At 39.2% G+C, this 21,862-nt stretch overlaps 2 protein-coding genes across 2 annotated transcripts; both read left to right on the top strand.

The window, feature by feature from the left end:
* The first annotated feature begins 2,525 nt into the window (after nucleotides 1-2,525).
* LOC141001446 (AT-rich interactive domain-containing protein 3B-like) lies at nucleotides 2,526-15,174 on the top strand. Its single transcript, XM_073472523.1, has 9 exons — nucleotides 2,526-2,764; nucleotides 3,450-4,055; nucleotides 9,187-9,261; nucleotides 9,367-9,439; nucleotides 10,987-11,170; nucleotides 12,118-12,368; nucleotides 12,818-13,099; nucleotides 13,191-13,280; nucleotides 13,903-15,174. Exons 1-9 carry the CDS (start codon nucleotides 2,738-2,740, stop codon nucleotides 14,040-14,042), a joined length of 1,728 nt encoding a protein of 575 aa, XP_073328624.1. The 5' UTR covers nucleotides 2,526-2,737; the 3' UTR covers nucleotides 14,043-15,174.
* A 2,386-nt stretch (nucleotides 15,175-17,560) lies between these two features.
* On the top strand, nucleotides 17,561-21,445 carry LOC141000938 (uncharacterized). Its single transcript, XM_073471825.1, has 5 exons — nucleotides 17,561-17,705; nucleotides 18,247-19,265; nucleotides 19,763-19,919; nucleotides 20,974-21,134; nucleotides 21,239-21,445. The coding sequence occupies exons 1-5, from the start codon at nucleotides 17,561-17,563 to the stop codon at nucleotides 21,443-21,445; spliced, it is 1,689 nt and encodes a 562-aa protein (XP_073327926.1).
* The last annotated feature ends 417 nt before the right edge of the window (nucleotides 21,446-21,862 follow it).

A 21,862-nucleotide genomic window follows, 5' to 3' on the forward strand; every position in this document is an offset into this window, starting at 1 on the left:
TGGTGTAGTGTTATTATCAACGCATAACTGGAATATTGCCAAAGGGAAACTAAATATTGAGAGATTATTTTAAATTATTTTTGACCTTTTATTTTATTTTTTTAACTTATTTTAAGAGTTGGATTTAGAAAAATGATTTTATACATTGATTGTTCTACATGCTTAAATTTGATTATTTAAATATTGGCATTCCTTACGGTGCATTCACATATTTTTTAAAAATCAATTATAATATAGAAAAAGAAATTACAATCAGTTGGAGGTGCAAAGTATGCATATATACACACTACTCAAAATTAGTTAGGGATGTAGAAATGATGAGTGCATATATACATGTACGTGAATATGAAATAGAAGTCAAATAAAATGTTGCATTATTTTTGGCCACCAAAACACAATAAGAATCCAGATATGTCAGAATAAACAATCAAGTGAAACACTAAAATATCATTTGCCATTTCCTATAAACAATAAGACAACACGATAGCAGCTGAGGTATAGCACTTCTGTATATTTCATGTTCAGTGTATAGTGCACATTTTCTGAAATTGCATCAGCCCTATAAGCAAGTATAATAATATTGCCAAGATGTGCTTACAATGAATATGAGTGTTACCTTCACTGGGATGAGCAGAAAACCCCTCCAAGGTGTATCAGTGAAACACTAAAGGATTAAGTCAGCGGGCCTTTGGAGTCAAACTTAATTGTTGTCATACCATTTTGTAATATGTGCAGTCATTCAGTTTTATTCTCTTAAACATGATGTACGTCATGGTAAGATACTCTTACCTGAGTTGAGTAAAATACTTCAGAGCTTTATTCACTGCAGTGTTGGCCATTATTTAAATTAAACTGTAACTCCACCAATTTTACACATTAATGAGCGTTTACGGGTCTTAATACTGCATATGTGAAAAAAGTTGTATAAAACCTTTTGTGGCTCCAGGGGAAGCTGCATGTAATCTCATAATATGCCTGCAGTGATGTCACTCTACACTAAATTGGACTAAGTAGTCAAGTGGTTGAGCATTGTACTCCTATAACATTGTTTTACTCATTATGGACATTATGGAGGCAATATATCAGATTACATACAGCTTCCTCTGGAGCCACAAAAGGTTTTATACCAGTGTTTTCATAAATGCAGACCTGTAAACACACTTTAATTTGTAAAATTGGTGCAGTTACCCTTTAAGTAAACCACTGTTTTATGAGGCACAATAGGAGTAACTGCTTGTACTAGTTCTACATCTACATGGAGTTGACTGAATCTATATGAGATAAATATATTTCAGAGTTTAGGTATTTGGGAGGAATGACTTAGTTTAGGTTTTGTACGCTTGCAATGTCCCTTTTCAAGTCTATGAATGCAACATTTGACTGCTAGATCATGTAAAACAAAATTTGTGGTTTCAATTTAAAGAGTAGTATAAAGCCTCTTGTGGTTGTAGAAGAAGCTGAATGTAATCTGATGGTGGCTGAGTTGCATTGTGGGTAATGTAGGCACCAGGTTTTAAAAAGGAAGAAGAATGCGTGGAGTAAAAAAAAGGATATCTCTGGTTCTGCTGTAACGATTTTCCTCATTTGTTTTTAAAATGTCCAACAGTGTTACAAAAGTGCAATTCTTGACCACTGCTTTTCAAAACCTGATGCCTACGTTACCCACAATGCAACTCAGCAACAACGTGACATCACCGGGGGCTATTTATTAGATTACAGGCAGCTTCCTCTGGAGCCACAAAAGGCTTTATACTGCTTCTTTCACTAATTTAGTGGGACTTCACAAGACCTGTAAACGCATATTAATGTGTAAATTAGGGGAAGTTGCCCTTTAAGAAATGTTTCTGCCTAAAACTCTCAGAAAAAAAAGACTTCTTAATCCTAATGAAAGCATATTTTTTACCCTGTAATCGATCAAGTCAGCAGCATCTGCCTTGGGGTTGTAGCAGTCACCATAACCATTAATTGCCTTGAAAGCAAGATTCCCAACATTGTGATATATGGATTTTGGGGCTGCACATTAAATAGTTAGTTAACCAATGCGCCTAATTGCAGTTAAAATTGCTTTTGTATTTAAAAGAGCCTTACAACGCATACATTAATTTGTTAATGCCACCATGAATATAGGAATTAAAGATGGTGAAATGAGAATTTTAGCCAGCCTCTGAAACATTTTCTTTTCGGGCACACTTTCTCTCACTCCAAAGGGGAAAAAAACATGACATTGACTAATGACGGATTATATGAGCAGGGTGAATGTCCGTGCATAGTTTTGGGTGTAGAGGTCACACACATTTTGCAGTGTGGATGAAGCAGCTCCGGACTAAAATATGTTTTGCTGTATTTTTAGTAGAGGTCGTGTTCCCTGAAGGCAGTGGGTGGGATCTCCCTGTGAAGTGGGTGGGTGTAGTTCCACAGAGACGCAGGAAAAGAAAACCCACTTTACGAGCTTTACGCACGGGGCGGGCCTTTCATTCATCCAAGTTGGGGGTGTAGCTCACTCAGCCAAAGACAATCAAAGATGTTTGAGTTTCCATGCGCAGTGACCAGGGAGGTAAAGCGCACAGCATTATTACCCCTCCTCCTCCAGTTCCGATCACCCCGGCCTCCGCTCTGCAGGGATTTTTAAATCACATTTGATCAGAAGAACCTTTTTTCTGTCTGATAAAACTGGTCACGCGATGCGATTTGTGTCTGCCGGAGGAAAGACGAGAAAACTAGATAAGACCTGTTGGTGATGATGGATTACTCAAAGGCGCAAATGGTGAGTGTCGACGACAAACGCTTCCACTCGTGTTTGTTACTGTAACAAAGCAAATGAGGATTCATGTAGACCTTTACAGGAACATTTACACTTCGTCGATTAAGTTTTCGTTTCAGCTATCGGTTAAATCAACGTGTTTTTCCTTTTAATGACTAATTTAGACATCATTCGCTTTTATCTGCGCTCGGAAATAAAGTCCAATCATTCCGTTCAGTTTTCTTATAAAACTGAAGAAATATGAAAGATGGTTCTGTCATGTTTAGTTAACTTTTAACATTTAGATCAGCAAACAGATCATGTTGGTGAGAAACATCTGCATCCTATTACTAATTTATTCTTAACTGTATTAATGTATTTTCTGTTAATAATTGTCTCAAGCCATCAACCTTTGTTTCACTTTAAACCACCGGTGTTGTGCCTTGAGGCCTGAAACGTTGTCTCACTTTAACTTGGATATTTCTCAGGATCCAAAAACATTTTTTTTTTAACTTTATTTAAACAGTATGCCTTGTATTTAAACAGTTTAGTTTAAGTTTTATTTGCCTCCTTTGGGCTTTTTGCCCTTGTTGAATGTAGTTTCCATTATTTCTAACTTTGGATAATTAACTGCAGTATATGAAAGCAAAAACACCTACTCAAATTAAACTTCCTCAATGAAGTCAGTGATTTACATTTTTGTCCATAGTCAAGCTTTTCTGAGGAGGGCAGTTCAGCCGGGTGTCCACAGTTCAGTCCTGCTGGGGTGAAGCTGGAGGCGGTGATGGAGCATCTGCAGAGACAACAAGGAGCCAAACTGGAGATGAACCTGCAGGAGAAACATCTTCTTCAAGCCCAGTTTCTGTTCGCTCAACATGCTGCTGCAGCAGCTGCAGCCAGAGCTCCCGGCTCCAGATTAGACTCTGCATTATTTGGCAAAGCAGATGGGCCGACTTATCAAGCAGCTCAACAAGCTTTGAACAGCCATCTCAGCAGACTAGATCCAGATGAGGAAGATTCAGATGAGGAGGAGCAGGAAATGGTGGAGCCTGAAGAGAATGATGAGGTGGAGGACGACGAGGATGAGGAGGAGGAGGATGGGCCTCATCAGCAGGCGAAGAAGCCTCGAATCCCCTTCCCCTTCCCTCCTTATTCCACACCTCAGTCGTCTACTGTGAAGCATATGTCTGAATCTCCAACTTCAGCCATAAAACAGGAGCAAGAGGAGAAAGAGCTGCTGTCTCCTGCAGGCCAGCAAGCCTTCACATCACCCAATGGCTTCGCTGACTGGGGCTGTGATGAGTCATTTAAACAAGTAAGTTATCTTTGATTTGACTGGCCAAATCCTGCAATGTTGTTTTTCTTTGTTGTTTTGTTTACCATCTTTTAAAGTGGATCTTTTGAAACATTTTCTCCCACAAACAACCACATCATTTTTACTCTATTCTGAAGTAGCTTGTGCCTCAGTTCATCTTAATTGAAAGGGAATGAACATCTGTAAGTTTGTTTTCTAGCTTGTGTGTGTTCCAGCTTGTGTTAATTGTTGACTTCTTCCTGCTGAGAGTCAGGCTCGTGTCCTTTTTGGCAAGATCCCCAACTTGATAGTGTTTTAATTACTGGCCAGGGCAAAGATTCTGCTATACTTCACCTCATGTCTGGCACTCTTGAGAACACATTCTGGCCACCAACTGAGCTAATTGGTGTTGGCCGAGGTCCAATCCTAACTGTTTAAAGCAGGCGGGTCAGGCCTGACGGAGATGGAGTTAAAATGAGACGGAGGATTAATGAAATAGCCTTAAGTATGTATTTATGTACATGGCTGGCTTTAATGGTTAACTGTAAGGAACTGCTGGGTAAGAGGGTGGACTTTTCTCTCATTGAATCAGCAAGATCTCCATTAAATAATAATAAAAAAAAAACTATGAAACATGATTATCCAAAGCCAGTATTTACATATTTTCCAACAGATATGTTTGACTACTCAGAGTAAACAGAGGTTGCCCTCATGGATTTTGTTCCTTCTCCAACCTGATTGGTTCTTCTGTGTGTATGTTTCCCTTGAAAAGGCCCCACTTCAATACAATACATTATGATTAATGAGGCCTGTAGGCAGAGGGACAGCTGGGTTAGAGCCTTTCAGCATACCAGGAAGCAACTACCCAGAAAGTTTACTTACAGTAGTTTCAGTGGAGCAGAATGGCTTTTGCTATTTGTTATCAGAGCTTTTACAACCCTTTTGTTCATTATGTAGGGTTTTTCTCGTGCTTTTCTCCTCCCTCTGTTGCTTGTGTTCTCGTAAAGTTAGCCTGCATATGATTTTTCAAAAAGTTATGTGATCATTAGCCCCCTTTAAAACCTCGACAGGCTCAGAAAACTCGCTGCTGACGTAGCTGTAGCTCAGTGGATAGCTTTGCATAATTTAGCTGTCGCTTGGCAACGCTAAATGGCAGCTTAATTCATCTGCAAGCAATCAATACATTATATAGCTACTGCAGTGAGAACGCATTTCCTTTTCTCAGACAGGCACACAACAGGCGCAGCCATGAAGAACATTTCTAGTGTTTTAGCTAAAACGCAATAATCAGCTGTGTGGGGCTGTTGTTAAGACAACTTAACTGCATGTGTGTGTGAAATGGTTTGGATTCTGTTTTCCTATGCTTAACACACAAATTAGATCAAATGCATGTGAGACAGATGCTGTAACCCATTTGTGTCAAAATTTGTGACCATCTTTGTATGTTGTCAGTTTTACTTACCAGCTTACAAGTAGGAGGAATTGCTTGTGATATTTAATTCCATCCTGTTTAATTATATGTTAAGTTAAGGTAAACGGCACTTAAAGGTTTTTTATCGCAGCCTACTGATTTGTAAAGAACATTATTGAGCTTGTCAAGCTCTAGCAAAATGTAATGCAGCCTATAACCAGACACGAAGTTAAAGATGCTCTCTACTTTGCCTAAAATATAGATATGTCGCTGTTTTATTAGCAATGAGTGATGATGATTTTCCAAAACAGGACTCTTTTCCTGTAGTTCACAATGTGTCTTATGTGAGATGTATGAACATAAGTTTGCATTATTACGAATAGTTCAACATGTTGAGGTATTTTGCAAGTTAGTTGCATTCCTCTTCAATACTTCTTTAGCTTTTCCTTCTATCAAATTTCTTTAAAATTGTGAACAATGCTGTACAAGCCTCACCATGCTGGACAGTCATTGTTTAGTCCTGGCATGACGTCTCACTGTACACCCTTAAATACAGCATGGGCGGGGGGAAAACAGCCCCTGTTCGCTCTCAGTTTCAGCTAACAGCACAGCAAGGGGGCGGATAAATCATCTTGACTTATTCGGGTGACTAAAGGCCTAATAATTTGATTTGGATTAAAAATTTGGCCCCCCCTGTGGTTAAATTGACTTTGGAGAGGGTTAAGTTTTCACTGTGGCTCTGGTAGAGCAGCTGAATGGTTCTAATAAAGCTCATTATAAGAGTCCCGGTCAGCGTTGATGTTTGATTATCTTAATGGGATATTTCAAATGAAGTGTAATTTATTTATCTGTATCTTGAACTGTTCAACAGACATACTTTTACAGAGCTACTTCAAGTATAGTAATATGCAATAGCCTCATAATTTGCTATTTAAATACATAAAATCATTTAAAAGGCTAATAAAACTAGCCAACAAAAGAAACCTGTTACTGACCTACATACTGAATACTATCAGCATTCTCCCAGGGCTGGATGTGTGAAAACTCTGTGAGCAATTAACTGAAAGCTCTTTGTTAATAGATCCACAGTAGGTCTCACTTGCTCATCAATAAGGGGGGAAGGGTTTTATTTCCACTGGATGGTGAAAAGACTGGGATGTTTATCTACCTTCACATCAATAAGCTCTCTGGTGGGGGAGTGAGTTAGAAGTCCTTTTATTAGAAATTCTCAGCTGTGAAGCCACTGGATGTGCCAACAGCTCTGCCACCACAGGGCCAGAGTTTTATGTGTAAAGTAGATACATACAGTTGCAATGTTACTGTTTAACCAGTTTAACTACTAAAAACAGAGCAAAAAAAAAATGTTCAGGGAAAGGTTAATGTAAACAGTTGCCTGTTACAAAACCAGGGATACTCATACCACAATGGATAACTTACTTCTGCAATTAAGGGTAACCTAACCCTAACCCTAACCAAAGTAATTAAAAAATAGTCAGCTGTATCACCTTTTGTTGCGATGAAGATTGTGTGAAAGTTTGCAAACAAGTGGAGAACATGAAATGGTTAGCTCATAGTAATAAATCAGTGGTTGAATTAAATGGTAAATGGACTGCATTTTACAGCTCTTTCCTCACCGCTCAAAGCACTTTAGGCTACAACACATGTTACACTCACTGACCTGCTCATCAGGAGTGGGAGGCATAAGTTACAGCACTTTTTATCTCTGCCTCGCTAACTTACAAATCCTGCTACGGCCAAGTCATAACCTGGCCTACTCTGTCTCTGGGTAAATAAAAATTTACAAATTTATGAATCTTACTATGCTTTCGTCACAGAAGTATTCTAGATTGACCTCTTCCTCTGAACTAAAAGCTATCTGAAAGTAGGTTAATGGACAAATGGTTGAAATAGCCTCGCTAAAAGTAATGGATTAATGACTAAAACAGCTAAAAGTGATGGACAGTTGAAATAGCTAAATGCAATCGATGAATAGTTGAGATAGTAGGCTCATAGCTGAAAGTGATGGATAATTAGTTAGAAATTATTAGGTCAGTTGGTCTTGAAATAGTTAGCTAAAAGTAATGGATAAACAGTTCAGGTAAGTTAAAAGTGGATCAGTGGTTGAAATAGTTAACTAAAAGTAAAAATGGTTAAGAAAGTTAGCTTAAATTAGGAATAAATAGTTCAGATATGATAAAAGTTGAAATAGATCAAGCTAGCTGAAAGTCATGGATAAATAGTTGAAATAGTTCACTAAAATGACCAAAGAGGTTGAATTGTTAGCTAAAAGTAATGTATAAAAATTTAGAATATGAAAAATCTTTAAATGGATAACATTAGCTAAAAGTAATGGGTACATAGACTTTGGTATATGGTTAAAATAGTTAAGTAAAGTAATGGAAACATGTTTAAAATGTCCTGCTTTTGCCACTACACATGCAAACTTTACCTATCTAACCTAAACATTTAGAGTTAAATAGCATAGAGAGACAATGTCCACTTTTATGCAGTTATTAGGGTTAACGTCCAGTTTAAAGTCAGCTCTGGTAGGGCTGTCAGGGTACCTCTAACAGTGTTAGGGAACCTACACTGCCTTACAATACCATGCAGCTGTTTGTGTGTCAGCATGCTGTTTTTACTGTAAACATGAGGAGAGTTACAGTTGGACTTAAAGCCAACAGGTTATTGGTCACATCAGGTTACCATGCCAGACATTTAGTTAATGGGATAATGTGTTTAAAGTCTAAAATTAAACATTAAAATGCAAGTATCAAGTAGAATTGTTATTAGGTAAGGCAAGGAAAACCAAGAACAATCCATTAGTTTGATCAACTACCAGCATGGTAGTTGAAGATTTTGATCCTATCAAATACAAAAACATGTTGATGCCAAAAATAGAAATGTTTGTTTTAATGTAAAACATGTTCACATAAAACAAGTATGCACTGAATGGAATGTGAACAATGCCCCTCATGAGCCTCAGAAGGCAAACCAATAATAGATAACCAAGAAAAACAGTGTTACATTTCATTAGCTGCAATTAAATCAACAATGATCCTGGAATTAATTAATTGTTTGGTGAAGTTTTTTTAATAAAGATGGAAGGGATAATAGCAAAGAAACATCATCCACTTCAAGTAATTGTAATGACAACCACTCTTAAGACAAGCATCATCATGCATCGCTCTGTGTGCGTTAGCAGGACAATAACCTCTCAGCAGGCTTTTCCACACAGTTGCACACACACTGCCCTCAACTCACATTTTTAACCTTTAACTGTCATGGTAAGGGGAGGGGTGATGGAGGAATAACATGTCATATTAAACTACCAAATGGGCATGGGGCCTTTCATTAATCCCCCTTTTACTGTGGTGAGCTTTAAACAGGGAGTCCCTTTGAAAAAATATGCATTAATATACACACAGCACAGCAGCACATGCAGCCAGATGCTTACAGTGGCCAGCTGTCTGAATAAAGCAGGTTCGGACACAGGAGGTGGGAGCATATTCCATTTTAAATAGGGATGGGTATATACATCCTAGTAGTTGTTTAATTTTAATGATCTGTGTCTATATACTGTACGTTTGGTCGTCAGTTTATAAAGTAACACCTTCTATAACACCGTACCATATGTAAATCAATTTTTAGTCTTAAATAACCAACTTGAAATTAACTTCTACACTAAAGAGGGCAATCTGGAGGACAAACTGTTTCCTGATGTTTCTCTGTTTGGGTGTATAGAGAGGAAGTGCCATCTGGGCTGAGGAGAATGATGGAGGGAAAGTAAGAGGCGAACCATCCAGGGACTTTGCCAAGGTCAGTAGATTCGATAGATGTATATTAACAAGAAAATGCCCAAAACAATCAGAGTAACAGTTGATTAGCTTGTTGCTAATGGTTATTTTTTCCTATTTTGAACAGCTTTATGAGCTGGATAATGATCCACAACGGAAGGAGTTTCTTGATGATCTCTTTGTCTTTATGCAGAAACGAGGTAAGGTTTCATTAATCTTTTTGTTTTTGAGGGGAGCTATGGGAGCTCTTATAAATGCACCGCTCTTATTTTGTCAACTGCAGTCTTTGTGGAGCATCAAATAAAGATAGTAGTGCTGCTTTCAAGGCACTGGTGATGCAATAACAGAAATTCAAAATGCTCATTAAAAACAAATGGCATTTTAACTGCAAGTCAATTCCACAACACACTTTAACTAGTGTTAAACCCACAGTCATCAGCTGCTGCTCAAAGTTAAGGATTGAATGGTATTGAATGCCATTAAAAATGAGCTGCCCTTTTGTTTGTTTTGTGTGGAATAAAAATTATTTTAAACATCTACCCCTGGAGTTCAACAAAACAATCAGAGAATATAGTCTAAATACAATTAATTGTTGCCAAAATGTGTTCAATGTACGAATATTAGAAAAACAAATGCAAAAAATAACAGTATATCAGGTAATGAATGAAAATAGTTTGTCAATTCTTATTTTAAAGCAGGGGACACAGGTTGTATTATCAAGCATGGTATTAAAGTAGAAGATCTACTAAAGCTGCTTTTCCACAGAAGTACTTTCAGTATAGTTCCCTTTGAACCCTACTTGACTCATGCTAACTGTACCTAAATGGCAGATCTGCTACTACTCCACTACTCTTGCCAGCAACAACGCCACTTACATTTAAGTTAATACTGTCCAGAGTGTAAAACACAAAGCAGATCTGGCGTTTAGGTACGGGGTTAGGTAGAGTTCAGAGGGTACTATACCGAAAAGTACTTACGTGGAAATGCATTTATTTAAGTGTTTGGGTTCTGATAATAAAATTCATGGTAATTTGTGCACTTAAAATTTCATTTCATTTCTTAATTGGCTATAAACAGCACATTTTAAACATGAACAAGAATCCGCAATAGAAATGTATATGTACAGTATACCTTTGTCTCTACCCTCAATCCTCTGTCTAGCACGTAAAGTACTGTATGTTGCAGACAAATCCGAGTCAAACACAAATAGAAGCAGTGGGTCACTGTCCGCAATCTTCACTTTATAAGTGCAAAGGTCACACTCATGGCGCAAGTGTGTGTATGTGTGTGTCTGTCTGTGTTTGTGTTTGTCTTAAGTACAAAGTAATCTTATTCCTAAGACTGCTTTTTAGCCTACTTCATTAATTAGCTTTACTCCAAATCGGGATTCCAACGGTTAGCTGTCAACCCGGTGATTGGCAGGCACTGCTGTCTCTGAAATTACCCCTCCCCCTGCGCTCAAATCAATGCAGCAACAGAGCTGCTGTTGTGGAATTGTCCCCACCCCCATCCATCTGAAATAAGCTTCATTAGAGAGGTCTATCCACACAGATAATGCTTGCTAAGCCAAATTACCGAACATTAACCTCCTGCCCTCAAGTAGTTAAGTCAGACTTTATGTTCTCTTCCTTCTCTGCCTTTACCTGTCCTTCATAGTGTGTTTATCTTGTTCTCTGTCATCTTTCCAGGAGTATAACTAAAAAAAAAATAAATGCATTTAATTTAATTTATCCTCTTATTCATTCAGGGACTCCTGTGAACCGCATTCCCATCATGGCCAAGCAGGTGCTGGACCTGTACAGGCTTTATAAGCTTGTGACAGAGAAGGGAGGTCTGGTCGAGGTTATAAACAAGAAGATTTGGAGGGAGATCACCAAAGGTCTCAACCTCCCGACGTCCATCACCAGTGCAGCCTTCACCCTCCGCACACAGTAGGTAGCGCTATCATTTGTGACAGAAAACCTCCAAAAAGATGTTCTATTGACAGACAATTGGAGAAACAAAATATGCATTAGTATGAAGAAGTAGCATAGCTGATAATTTTAAGGGGTATGGTGATTTAATAGCTTGTCCAAGTCTCTATAAATGGGTTGATATATAATGTTGTGGAATTATTGCTATTAATACTTTATATTGTGTCTAATATTTTCAACCAATGTATAGTTATAACAATAATTTGAATAATAATGACAAATAAATGAATTATGAAATACTGTTTTCCCTTTATGGAAAAAATGATTGGATTACAGTTTCACATTAATAAATATCATTCTATTTTCAACATTATTGGCGAGATATTGATTAAATTTGGAGAATCTTGTAGTTATTACATTATCATTTGCTATTAAAGGGCAACTCCACCAATTTTTCACATTAAAGTTTGTTTACAGGTCTTGGGGAGTACTGCTGCATGTGAAAAAAGTAGTATAAAGCCTTCTGTGGCTCCAGAGGAAGCTGCATGTAATCTGATAAAATGCTTCCAGTGATGTCACTAAGTGACTGTTGCATTGTGGGTAATGTAGGTGCCATGTTTTAAAAAGCAGTCCACTGGTGTAACATGACATACAACATGACACGCAATTTATCACGAAAGGCTTTATACTACGTTTTCACACATGCAGTAGACCTGTAAACACACTTTAATGAGTAAATCTCGTGGAGCTACCCTTTAAGTTTGCAAAAAAGTTTTTTATATCTTATAAGGCAGTTATGTCATCTACTGAATGATGAGAAACGACCAAATAGCAATAAATAACAATGGGAACCCATTTGACCCATTGCATCAACTGTTTTATCTGTTACATCCTGATTGTCTTTATTTTAAAATAGTTCACATTTGCACCAGAAAATGTGACTCCTATTAAATGTTTCCTTGCAGGTATATGAAATATTTGTACCCGTTTGAGTGTGAGAAAAAGGGCCTGAGCTCTCCAGGTGAGCTGCAGGCTGCCATCGATAGTAATCGCAGAGAAGGCAGACGTCCGAGCTACACCAACAGCCTGTACCGCTACTCTCCCTCCCCGAGCTCTGCTCCACATGCCCTTCTCTCTTCATCTACGATGCAAACCATTCCGACCGGACACAACGGCCTGAATATATCCGCTAGTCCAAATCTAAAGAGGAAGACAGGTACGATATGATGTGTGTGCTGTTTTACATTTATACTTCCTGGTTTGATATATGAGCAATATGATCCAGCATGGATTCCATATTGTTTTATTCCAATCCATAAAGGGACTCCTACTTGCTTCTTCGATCAGGTTTCAATGACTGTAACAATTTTACTATTAAACTACTTTCCTCATCATATTACACCAGAAATAGATTGTAACCTCCATGAACTGTGGCTGCCTTGTGGTGAACCCGGGAGGATTTAAGATACTTGTGTCCTCTAGAGGCTTAAATCTTCCCTCACATTAGTTTTTTTCAGTAGACTATTAATCCAGGTGACACTGAGAGGATCATTTTTAGGCACACTATGAACTTTCTCATTTAAAGGGAAATAACTGTTACCCTTTCCCTTTCTTAGTTCTGATTTCATGAAACATTTCTTATCACTTTGTTTGTTTTCCAATCAGATGAGATGTCAACCCCTGTAATACCAAGCCAGCTGCCCATGGCTCTGGCACTGGGGCAGCAGCAGCAGCAGCAGCAGCAGCTGGCACAAGCTGCCACATTGGAGCATCTGAGAGAGAGGCTGGAGCGAGGAGCAGGAGGAGCTGCCGCCGACGGTCCAGAGAAAAAAATGATGCAGCTGGCGGAGGAGCAGCAGCGCCTCATGCAGCAGGCCCTCCAACAAAACCTCCTGGCCATCGCCTCTCATTTCAACCCCATGAATCACAAACTTAACAATGGACATGGTGAGTTGCATGTGCTGTTATGAAACAGGTCTTATCATTTCTTTATCTTAGGTAAGTCCATTAGTATGAGTATTTTCTTTTTCTCCCACAGAAAGCAAACAGGACATGTCTCTGAAAATCTCCACTAATGGAGCAGCGAGTATCAGTGTGTCTGTGGACGTCAATGGCACCGTTTATTCAGGTGAGTAATTTCAAAGGAAAAAAACTTGGCTTTCTTTGTTTTTCTTTGAAATTCCTGAATAGGAAAAGAAGAAATCACATTAACTAAACTTTGAAAAGAATAAGATACCAATGAGGATTTTCTTTCATCATAAGTACGGATATTGAAACATTTTAATTGGATAATACTCTATAAAGAGTACATTATCTGTACTGGATAATTGTTTCAGCCAACTACTCGCTCAACTCTTCAAGTATAACATGTTAAGTGGTCTTTTGAGGTGGTGGAAGCTGAATTTGTTACCCTCAGACTGAGCCAGGCTAGCTCTTTCCCTCCGCTTACAGTCTGAATGCTAAGCTAAGATAGGCTGTTGGCTCTACAGTTTATATGTAGTGTATAGCCACAGGAGTGGTATCGATATTCTTATATAATCCTAACAAGAAAGCAATTAAGGATCTTTTCCCAAAATGTCAAACTATTCCTTTAAAAACTACTGTAACTTACTGTCCTTTATACCTGTTATTTTTTATGTACAGTAAGTTGATCTTGAAATTTGTCATTTCTGCAAGTATGACAAACTATACATGCTTTTGAAGCTCCAATGATTTTAATAGTAATCTTCTCTCTGATCTCTGCATTACAGGAATGCTGTTTGCCCAGAAGTCAACTTCTCCAGTGGTGTCACAGACTGTAACTATGGCAGGAACAAGTGGTTTCAGTGCCCTCAGCTCCTCACACAGTCCCTCCTCTTCATCTTCCACCTCCTCAAAGGGACCCAATTAAGGGCTCACTGGCTTTTAAACCTGTTCTGGGAAAAATGATTACTCAATATACCTCTCTTGTCAGACAAGAACTTTGTGAATTCCAGGGAAAATCAGCTGCAACATATGAAGCAATTCCATTTTTTTCTAGCATTTTTTTCCGGTACGTTGAGTGTGCTTTAAATGGCTTCCAAAACAACTCTAATGTAGATTCAGATCACAGTTTACCTTAGTGCCTGAAGCAAAGTAAATGTAGTTGGACTCATGTCGAAAGGGCTTTACAAGGTTTGTTCAGAAGTGTCTTTAGAGCAGAAAAGTGCACGATGAGAACTGATGCAAAGTCTCTTTATGTGTCGCTCATTATCCAACAGTTCTGTAGCTGCCTTTTTCCAGAGTAGAACAATGTGCTGCTGATGAAGACCAAAAAGCCTTAGCTTAATGTCATAGCTCCTATTTTGTAGAAGCTTATAGTTAATACTTTTCACAGCAGACCACTGGTTTCCACAGAAATGTTGCGTCCTAAAAAAAAAAAAAAATCAAGTGGAATTTAAAAGAAATCGGTTGCAGTTTGGTTTAATTTTTTTATGTTTTTCATTGTGTGTTATTCTACTTTTTTATTTTTTATTTAATCGTTTGGTTCTGCCTCTCCCTCAAAACATTTATTTCATGTCAGCTGTGAATCAAAGGCAAGATATGAGAGACGAGGTTTGTGTAGGATGGAGGGGTACAAATTTACCTCAATTGACTTCCCTCGTTGGTAAGTTTCTCTAGAATTTCTTCTGGACTCAGGAATGTCCTCTGGACTCAAGGCATTTATACTGTATCTCATAATATATTGCTGTGTCGTATTTGTATAAATACAGAGAATGTATCATTATTGACCTCAAGCTTTTGACAAGTGAACACTGAAACAGTGCTACCTCACTCTTCTAGAGAAATATGCAATACTTAATGCAGCATGTGTTGATTTACCCATCTGCTGAACTCTCCTGTATGTGGACAATCAAGTAGACATATCATTGCAAACAAATGTCACTGTGAACTTGACAACTGTAAAGAAAATCAAGGTTGATGTTTAGCTCTAAGGTTTTGGTCTTTGATTAATGTATTTCTTGGACATGTGGCCATGAGGAATAAAACAATCTTGGCTGCTGTAAAAAGACTGTGTTCCTTTTTTATTTCACACAAAGTCTGTGCTATTTTGTGAACTCGTGTTCTTCAACTTTCCTATAACAGTCCTCAAAATGTGAGCTATTCTAACATTTCATGTTGAATGCAAACAATTGTGTTCATTTTCTTTTTATGCGATGTGTGACAAAATGATTTCAACACAAAACTTTTTTGAGCTTTCAACTGTATCTGTCTTCATCAGTAAGTGAGTTGAAATTATTTGTCACAAGTTCTGATCCCGATGTTGACTAGAATGGCACCAATACATACCTCCGCCAAGGCCCAACAGTCCCTTGTAATTAAATCAAGCCAAATCCAGTATCAAAATTGATAACCCTGCTACACTCTCTTCTTTAATTCTAAAGCACCCATAACTGCTTAACCATAATTTAAACTCACCAGAGCTGCATCAAATTGTACTCGCCCGTGTCCATTTGTTTGTTGGTTGGTTGGTTTGTCAGCAGGATCACACAAAAACTACTGAACAGGTTTCCATGAAACTTGGATGGAGGGTGGGTCTCGACCCAGCATACACCCCATTAACTTTTGATCCTTGTCAAGGGACAGAACCAGGATTGTTTTATTACTTTTGTTAATATTGCACGATAGGGTTTTTTTTTCAACACTTTTGTTAATTCCTGAGGCAGTCAGGCATGAATCTTGATGAAAAATCAGGCATATTCAGTTGGCTGATATCTACAGTATGAGTGAGTACAAAAGGGGACTGTTGTGCCTTGGTGGTGGTATGTGCTCTACTGAGTGCCATCCTTGTTCCCTGAGAATTTAGCGAAAAATTTCAAAAAATGCCCTACATGTATGTCGCAATGTCAAAGAAAGGGAGAAAAAATTCCTGGATCTGTCCCTTTATCCAGATCAGCAGTAATGGGATCTATTCTGGGCCGAGACTCAACCTCCATCAAAGTTTTATAGAAATCTGCTTGGTAGTTTTTGTGTAATCCTGTCGCAAACCAACCAACCAATGGACACTACCTTATATTTATACTGCACAACAGTTTTTCAAAGTTACTTGTTTCTGTACAGTTACATGTAAAGCACAAGCACAACATCAGTTTATAAATATAATGAGAATTTGATACATTACACTACTTCCACATCCTTATGTCAGTGATAACAATCTAATAATATGTTGTACTGTAACACTCACAGGGGCCATTTTTCTGCATCATAAGTACTTTTACCTGTGATATTTGATGTACATTTAGTTAATAATACCTGCACACTTTTAGTTAAGTGATATTTGCAGGACTATTACTTATAAAGGAGTATTTTTATGTTGAAGTTCTTACTCAAGTAAAGGATCTGAATACCTCCTCCACTTAAGGCAAAAGAAGTGGCCAGATGGGGGTAGTATTTCCTCCTCTATACAAGACACACACCATTTAAAGTTCACCGGTATTAGGATCCATAAACACATTTATCAGTATTTCCACTTGATCATCACTCTGAAAAATCTGCTTTTACTATCTTTGATCAGGAACCTGAAGCAGTGAATAATTAAGATGTTTTTCAACAATTCTTGTTCTGGTTTTTTTTTTTGTCAATTTCGTTTTGTTCTCATCTGCTTCATCAATGACAACCATTTTTTTGCACATTGGTTCTTTATCTTTATGTCAAGGTGAAATCTACACTTTGTGTTTATGGAAGAGGAAGTACAGAAAGAGTGTGTGTAGAGAGGTAATTCCTGAACTCTGCAGCAGAACTATGACAGAGGTTACACTAATGGAGATGATAGCTCATGGGTCAGAGGATGAGGTCGGGGGATGGGTTGCAGGATTTACTGCCTGGTTATTCTATAGTGACACTGCTGTACTGGCATCTGGAGCACTGTAGAAGAAAGATGCTACAGGCACAACTGAGAGGCATTATGAGATGGATATCTCCGCCCACAGCCCCCGCCCGCCAGGGAGGAATAATACCAGTCAAGCCTGTCTGCGGATGAGGAGATCACTGCCCTTGGACGAAGACTGGAATATAATGCATGTTACATGTCAGGACAGCAGGATGATTTTTCAACTTTGAACAATAACTTCTGGAAGGAGGTCCACCCTTTATTAGAAATTCTTTCTGGAGATATCATGTAATGTGAAGGTTTTGTTGCTCAAGCCTGAAACTTGTGATTCTACACACCCCAGATGTTTTAATGGGATACAGATGTTTTTTGTGCCTCTGTGACTTTGACACTCCAACACAATGGCTTTGATTGATCCTCTGGAGCAGAGTTCGTGGGGCGACATCTCCAGGACTGAATGCCAGCATGTGTAAATGATCTTCTTTACCTGGACCTCTGGGCTTCTACTTGTGAATGTTGTGAAATAGTCTCTGGCAAACCTTCAGCACACTCTTGGCACCATGCCTTACCAGGATGAGGAGTACCCAGGTCAGCCTCTGTGGCAGTCTGTGCTGCTGTTCTGCTGTAAAGGGATGATTGAGGGCATCATGGTCATACTCTTCTTCTGGCTTCTGGTGCAGGTGCTTTTCACCAAACAACTAGAAGGTATGGTTTTACAGGATGTGTTCACATTTATTCAAGTCTAAAGCAATACTCACATGCTCATATTTGCATTTATAGAGTTACAGGTTGCTTTAATCATTCATCTAAGTCGAATCAATTGGGTATCTTGCAAAGTTACTGTGTTTTTTAATCGAATATTCCCTCTTTGTGTTACTATCCGTCCTCTATAGCTCAACAAGGAAGCTCCCAAGAAAAAGGAGGGGATGCTGCAATAAAAGGCTGTAACTTTAGAAGATAATCTCTCATTATGGCTAAATCAGGCTGATGAAGCCTTATTTTAAAATGCATTTTTTCACACATCTAGGACTGTAGATTTTGTTGACCATCTTTCCATTGGAATCACATCAGGAAGGGAAAGGATTATCACTTGAAAAAATGTGAACCAGCCCTTTAACAGTACTCTAATATGAAGCACAGGTGTCTGTGTAGTGCATGTTGTGTAATCCAGGGGGTTGCATGAGGGTAAATAACAACTGGACTGCTCCAATCTGATGGACGTTATAATTCTGTCTTCTGTCTACAGTTCACCTCCAAGTTCTTCTTTTGGTTGGACTGATCGTCTTTTGTCTGTGTTTGGTCCTCGGATGTTTTATCTGCTGGAGGAACAGTCAGATTTGTCCCCTGAAAGACAAAGATCCTGTGACGTCAGCACCAGCTCCTGCTGAACCTGTGACCTTTGCCCAGGCTCCACCTCCCTCAGCAGCGACAACATTGTCCAGGCAGAATTACGTGGAGCTGGATGGAGATATACATGATTACCCTTCCACTTTCACCAGCCCTGCCACTTCGGACGGTGAATTCACCTCTCTGCCATCCTCTACTCGATCTACAGCTGCCTCTGAGCGGAAGGAGCAGCAAAAGTCTTATTTTTCCCTGCGCCGCCTCAGCACACCACCACTAACATCACCCCTTTATAAACCTATAGAACCCACTCGTGTTTCCCTGCCAGCATTTCCCAAACTGGGACTTTTGTCTAAAACATGTAAGGCTCTGCAGAGGCGCCGCACAGTCACTGGGGGTAGTATATCTTACAATGAACACAGCAGGCTCACCAGCCCCAGTGCTGCATGTCCTTTTATGCCTGAAGAACCAATCCCACTGGCCCCACTGAGCTATGGCTCCAGTGCCAGCTGCCAACAGCCAATATCACCAAAACCATGCCTCCATTTCACTATGGCCTTCTCTCAAGAGCAGCAAACCCTGGCAGTCACTGTCCTCAGCCTCACTGGGACGCCCTACAGACTGGAGGATGTGTCTGTGCTGGGCAGCCTGCCGCCTCTGTACCCCTGTCCCATACAAGCCATAGCCCAGAGCAGCCTCAGCCCTGAGACCCACAGCCTGGTGTTGCTTTTGAAGGTGATCTCTGTGAAGGAGCTCCAAAGGTGTGCACTGAGAATAGCCGTGCACACTCAGGAAACTCCCGGTCCACGAGGCACCGCAGTGGGTGAACTGGAGGTCGAATGCAGAGGACGAGACTGGAGAGCAGAGAATTCATTTCACTTCACAAAAGAGCTTTACCCACACAAGTGGAAGCTGAAAAAGGTAGTTGTACATTGAATGAATATCTGTTATCTGTGGTTTTGACACAGAGGAATGGCCATATGAACCTGTGAAGAGCCCCATAGCAAAAATTTGTTGCCAGGCCATGTTTGACTCACTTTTAGTGTATTTTTAAGACCACAGACTGCAGTTTCCAAGGTCAAGAATGAACATTCAAGCTCTACATTAAATTATAATACAGTGACATGCAGTGAATCTGAGGGTTTGGGGGCAGATAGCCTCATGTTGTGCCCAGTTGGTCTTCCAGCCTTGCATGGAGGATAAAATATCTGCTGAAACAGAAACAAAAGCGGTATTAAGTATTTTGTTTCATATTGTTTTGTTTGATTTTTGTTTGGCTGCGTTGCATATGGACTTGTAATCTCTATGGTTCGTACAGTTTTCTTCATTTTTGTTTGCTACAAAGCATAAACCTCATGCTGCCTTTCCTGATTGAGGTTTCTCTCTCTGCTCTGTGAACTTTTGCCCTTTGACTGCAGGGTCTGATCTCACAGGACGCAGCGATGTGTAAGGGGCTTAGCTGTCCTCCACAGATCTTCATTCTGCTTCAGTATCAGACTCTGGCACACCGCATCAAGGCCACAGCCCTCAGAGCAGATAACCTAGACAACCTCGTCCACACGATGTCAGCAACAGGTAAAACCAGCGTTTAATGTCACTTGAATTTGATTCAGAGATCCCATAAGGACATCATGCATAGGGCATTATGTAAACACGCGTGGGCAGAACTAACTTTCGCCTTACAGGGGCAGAGGTAAAGTAATTCCCTATGTTTGCTTTTAATGTTGAGGGGATTAAACGATGTCTTACAGGGTCTGAATGTAGCAGGAGATCATCCTTTTTTTAATGACATTGTGGTTTTAATCCCTCACTATTCACAATCCTCAGGAAAATGTTCCAATCTCCTCTGGATCTCTGATCTGACAGATCTAATCTTTGTTTGCATTATCCTGTCTGGGCCTTATTTTTTATTGCACACAAGCAGATCTCATGCTCAGAGCCATTAGGTTTTATGATATCTGTTCCATGTACAGTATGTCTCATAAATCTGACGCGGATAATCTGTTTTTGTTCCATATCAGATTCTGAATGTATTTGCCAGACAGGGCAACATAAGTAGAAAAGACTGGGAAAATATATTTATTTTATATACTTATACTGTATTTACAGGAAAAATTATTTGGTCTCAATTTTCTTTTTGAATTCATGTTTGTCCAGTTTTCAACAGTGTGCTTAAATGTTCTTGTCAAATGTTATTTTTCGACAGTTCACACTTATCACAGGTTTTGATAAGTGTGTTATAGATCGAATGTCAGGAAGTCATGGACATAGAGGCGGGACTACTGACGAGGCATTTCAGGAGCAGTGTTTTCTGTGGGAGAGGGGAGCTTCTGTTGGTGCCGACTTTGACCTTTTTAACTTTCAAGATATTTCACATGCAGGAGGATATAAAACAGGAAAGAAAAAGCATAATAGGTCTCCTTTAACACAGAAAACACACAAAAAACATATTTTTGACTTTGTGGTACGTCACTTCAAGCCAGGACTACATTAGACGTGGTGCCTGTCTTATGATTACACAGTATTGTGTTGTCCTGCCAGTTACAGTTTCTAATTTTATTCATTTGTTCATTCTACAATTGATTTTTTTTTCACACTTCACAGTAAACGTTTGTGTACCTGTGTACAGAATACCAGGTGGTGATCAATTTGCATCATGAGGGAGTTGTGATCAGCAGCAGACAATCTAAAGGAGGGTCCTGTACTGTGTGGAACACTTCTTTTTTGTTTGACCTGCCTGCAGGAGACATCAGTAAACTGCCACTAATGCTCGAGTTCATCATCATGCAGGTAAATGATCGTTTTGTGAGCCCACAGTCACAGAGGAAAACACATTTATTTGTATTGTGACAACTCTTTGAATTGTATATCCCTGCTTCTCTCTTATGTGACAGAATCAGGTCTTCTCAGAAGGTAAGGTTCTTGGTCGAGTCCGAATCGGTGCAGATGCTGCAGATGCAGGACGCGCTCACTGGAGGGACATGTGCAGCCTGCAGGTGGAGCAGGCACGCTGGCATACTATACAACCTGCTTCAGTGGACCTGACACACTGTATGAACTCATCCAAAATAAGCCTTTACCACGAGAGTGCACACAGCTAATGTTTCACTTTGTGTTACTAACACTTCAGTTCTAATGGATGAACTGATATATGGGCACTCAGCAATAAAAATGCCTTATTTTGATGTATCATTAACCTATGAGAAAGTGCTGTAGATGTGCACAACCTTTGGGAACAAGAGTTTGTTGGCGTAGAACAAGGTATTTGTGAAACATTACCGAGAACAAACCTTCTATTTAACTTCTCAGTGATCTCTTGTAACCATCCAACATCTCTCTCAGTAAACAAACGGAAATGTGACAGTGATGAACTCAGCAACATGGTGTTTATCTATAAATAAACAAGTATTAACTCCTTCAGTCATTCATTTGATGTATGTAATTTCACAGTCCTTTTGAGATAAGTTTGACATGTCTTTTTGGTTGTAGGATCTTCTGAATGTAAATATGATGTGAGG

The sequence above is a fragment of the Pagrus major genome, chromosome 8 (genome assembly GCF_040436345.1).
Source record: "Pagrus major chromosome 8, Pma_NU_1.0".
NCBI classification, from domain to species: domain Eukaryota; kingdom Metazoa; phylum Chordata; class Actinopteri; order Spariformes; family Sparidae; genus Pagrus; species Pagrus major.